The sequence below is a fragment of the Temnothorax curvispinosus genome, unplaced genomic scaffold (assembly GCF_003070985.1).
Source record: "Temnothorax curvispinosus isolate PA1 unplaced genomic scaffold, ASM307098v1 QBEX01014206.1, whole genome shotgun sequence".
Taxonomy (NCBI): domain Eukaryota; kingdom Metazoa; phylum Arthropoda; class Insecta; order Hymenoptera; family Formicidae; genus Temnothorax; species Temnothorax curvispinosus.
The window spans coordinates 1-2,815 of record NW_020223986.1 but is presented as its reverse complement, the minus strand read 5'-3'; the positions used below and the strand labels follow the sequence as shown (position 1 = coordinate 2,815).

Sequence of the window (2,815 nt, the reverse complement as noted above, 5' to 3'; positions counted from 1 at the left end):
CTGACGACAATATTTGCTTAAAACAAATATTCTGCAGTTTATACATATATAATTTTTATCATCTGCCCTTGGGAAAACATGTAGGAATAATATCGTGCAAGTAGAAGTAAGATTCAATGCGTACAAAAAAAGATCCATCGAAAAATTATTTTAGTAATGCAAATACGGATGCAAATGACAAGAAGAGCAGCAACAGTAGTTGCCGGATCTTGCGAGAGATGGCGAGCAATCGAAAAAAAGGACAGATGTCATTTCGTTAGACAAATACAGATATAGGGAAAACAAAATTAGAAAGGTTGACATTATCGACATCGAGGAAGTTCGCCAGTCACTGCAGGATCCCCTTAAACGTAAACATTATGACAAGTCTCCAATTTCGGTGCTGCCCTCTGCGCTGAGCTTGTCATGTCGCCGTCCCCATAATCATAGACTGCATCTTAAGAAACAAATTTAGTTAAAAAATAATAATAAAATTTTGAAATAAATAATTTTTTTTTTAATTTTTTGGGTATAAGCCCGACTTATGAACCCAACATTGGCCCAAGTTCGGAAAGCAATAAAGGCCCTAGATAAAAAAGCGTGACATTCCGAAATGGGGCCAAGGTGGGCGTCCTAACATGGGCCTCAAATAAAGTAAGGAAGCCCTTTTAGGGCCCGGTTACAGCCTAGGAAAAATTTATACACAGGTTGTTGAAATTACAATTGTAACAGAAACATTCTATTATAGTTGCTGACATAGATTTCGATGATATTAATATGGAAAAATCTTATGCCCCAATTGGAAGTTATGTACAAAGTAAATTGGCGAATATTCTGTTCACTAAGGAACTCGCTCGTCGATTGAAAGGTAGGTAACATTATGGATTAAGATAGATTACATTACATTTATTTAATACTACTAATTTAATACCTGCTAATTAATACTTAACAATTACTAATTGATTGTTAATGATTTTTTATATGTAATAAAAAAAATACACTAAAGATAAATAAAGATTTTGATTTTTAGAAGCAAATATTCACGGGATAAACATATACTCTTTACATCCTGGTCTAATTCCAACCGAAATAACACGGCATACCAGTAATACGTTATTTCGAGGTGCAAGTTTTTGTTATAATACTTGTACGGGATTGTTTTTTAAAAATGCTGAACAAGGAGCGCAAACTACAGTATATTGTTCTGTTGATGAGAAGACAGCCAATGAGACCGGTCTTTATTATTCGTAAGAATATACTAAATATGTACTGTACAAAATTATTTTTATACAGGATATATATATAATATATAAAATAACAATTCTCTGCATTATGTTTCTTTTTTCGTATTTTTTTTTATACATAGAAACTGTGGCGTTTCCACTACATATGGGAAGGCAAACAATCGTCAGTACGCCGAAAAATTGTGGAATGTATCCTGTCGTCTTTTGCATCTGGAACCAGAAAAAAATTTTACCACGTTTTTAGAAACCGTTTCACGTCAAATGGTTTAAAAAAATTTCTTTATTCTTAAGAGAATATTGTGGGAATTTTTACTAATCCGGGGAACAAACCTCTTATTTGTTCATATTAGTTTATATTAGATTATATTAGTGGATATATGATTATATATGATCATATAAGAAATGGAAAATATAATCTTAAACAATATAATATAGCCATATATAAGCATATATGCCTATATACCCGGAAAAAAATACCTCTTATTTGTTCAAAATATAATTTTGAACAATATTATATGGCTATATATGAAAATAAATAATTATATAATTATATATTCCATAAAACCACTAGAAGTATAACCTTATACAGCCATATATGGTCTTATATGCTTGTATATTATCATGTCTGATTATGTAAAAGTATATTTATAAAGCTAAAGATAATCATATATGAACATATACTCGGATCTATCCATAAGTTTGTATAACTGTTATAATAAATATTCTTCTAGTATCAAGAGACACGGTAGTGTCTCGCGCCAAGTACACGCGGAGCGAGACCGACCGTGACTCTTTTACGCGACGCGACGGGTTGCGAGTACCCGAGATGTTGAGATCTCGATAACGAGTGAACGGATCAAGTTCTAAGTAGGCTTGATCGATAGCTTGGGGTCCAATTAGGGGGGGGTTTCTCTCATAATATTTCGCTACGTGCCCTACGAGCGGAGATATTGCGACGCAAAGTCCAAATGGGAAAATTTATTTTTAAGATACTCCTCCTAACGCCGACGTTCTTGTATGATGACGTCATAATCAGAAACGTCACTTTCACTTTTTCGACGCTGGCGGCGCAGGTATCGCCAGTTTCGATATCGCGCGCGTATTTCAAAATTAGGTCGATAGACTTATCGGTCAGGAGGAAGATTTTTATTTAGGTAAATTAGGTAAAATATATAATATATATTGAGTCAACGGAAAAGAAGGTTCTCTACGCTCTACGCTTGGCAGAAAGTGCCGCTAGGGAATTTTTAAGTCGATTCTTATGAATCAAGCTTGATATAATATATATTTATTAAGTCAACGGAAAAGAAGGTTCTCTACGCTTGGCAGAAATTGCCGCTAGGGAATTTTTAAGTCGATTCTTATGAATCAAGCTTGAATTCGATGTCTAGGTATCCCAGGTTGTCGATGACGAGGTCCAGATAGTGCGCTTCATAGTTTTCGGTGTCCAGGTGTAATAATACGTTGAATTCGATGTCTACGTGTCCCAGGTTGCCGATGACGAGGTCCACATAGTGCGCTCCGTAGTTTTCGGTGTCTACGTGTATTAATACCTTGAATTCGATGTCCACGTGTCCCAGGTTGCCGATGAC

The 2,815-nt window shown here is 34.9% G+C and overlaps 1 protein-coding gene across 1 annotated transcript; it reads left to right on the top strand.

The window, feature by feature from the left end:
* The first annotated feature begins 305 nt into the window (after positions 1-305).
* Positions 306-1,626, top strand: LOC112464398 (retinol dehydrogenase 12-like). Its single transcript, XM_025031355.1, has 3 exons — positions 306-847; positions 1,010-1,226; positions 1,346-1,626. The coding sequence occupies exons 1-3, from the start codon at positions 757-759 to the stop codon at positions 1,491-1,493; spliced, it is 456 nt and encodes a 151-aa protein (XP_024887123.1). The 5' UTR covers positions 306-756; the 3' UTR covers positions 1,494-1,626.
* Positions 1,627-2,815: the final 1,189 nt, after the last annotated feature.

Bases quoted from the DNA above. Each gene is read 5' to 3' on its own strand.
- LOC112464398 (XM_025031355.1), top strand. From the start codon at position 757: ATGGAAAAATCTTATGCCCCAATTGGAAGTTATGTACAAAGTAAATTG. The intron at 848-1,009 runs GTAGGTAACATT...TTTGATTTTTAG, and splicing joins ACTCGCTCGTCGATTGAAAG to AAGCAAATATTCACGGGATA. The intron at 1,227-1,345 runs GTAAGAATATAC...TTTTATACATAG, and splicing joins GAGACCGGTCTTTATTATTC to AAACTGTGGCGTTTCCACTA.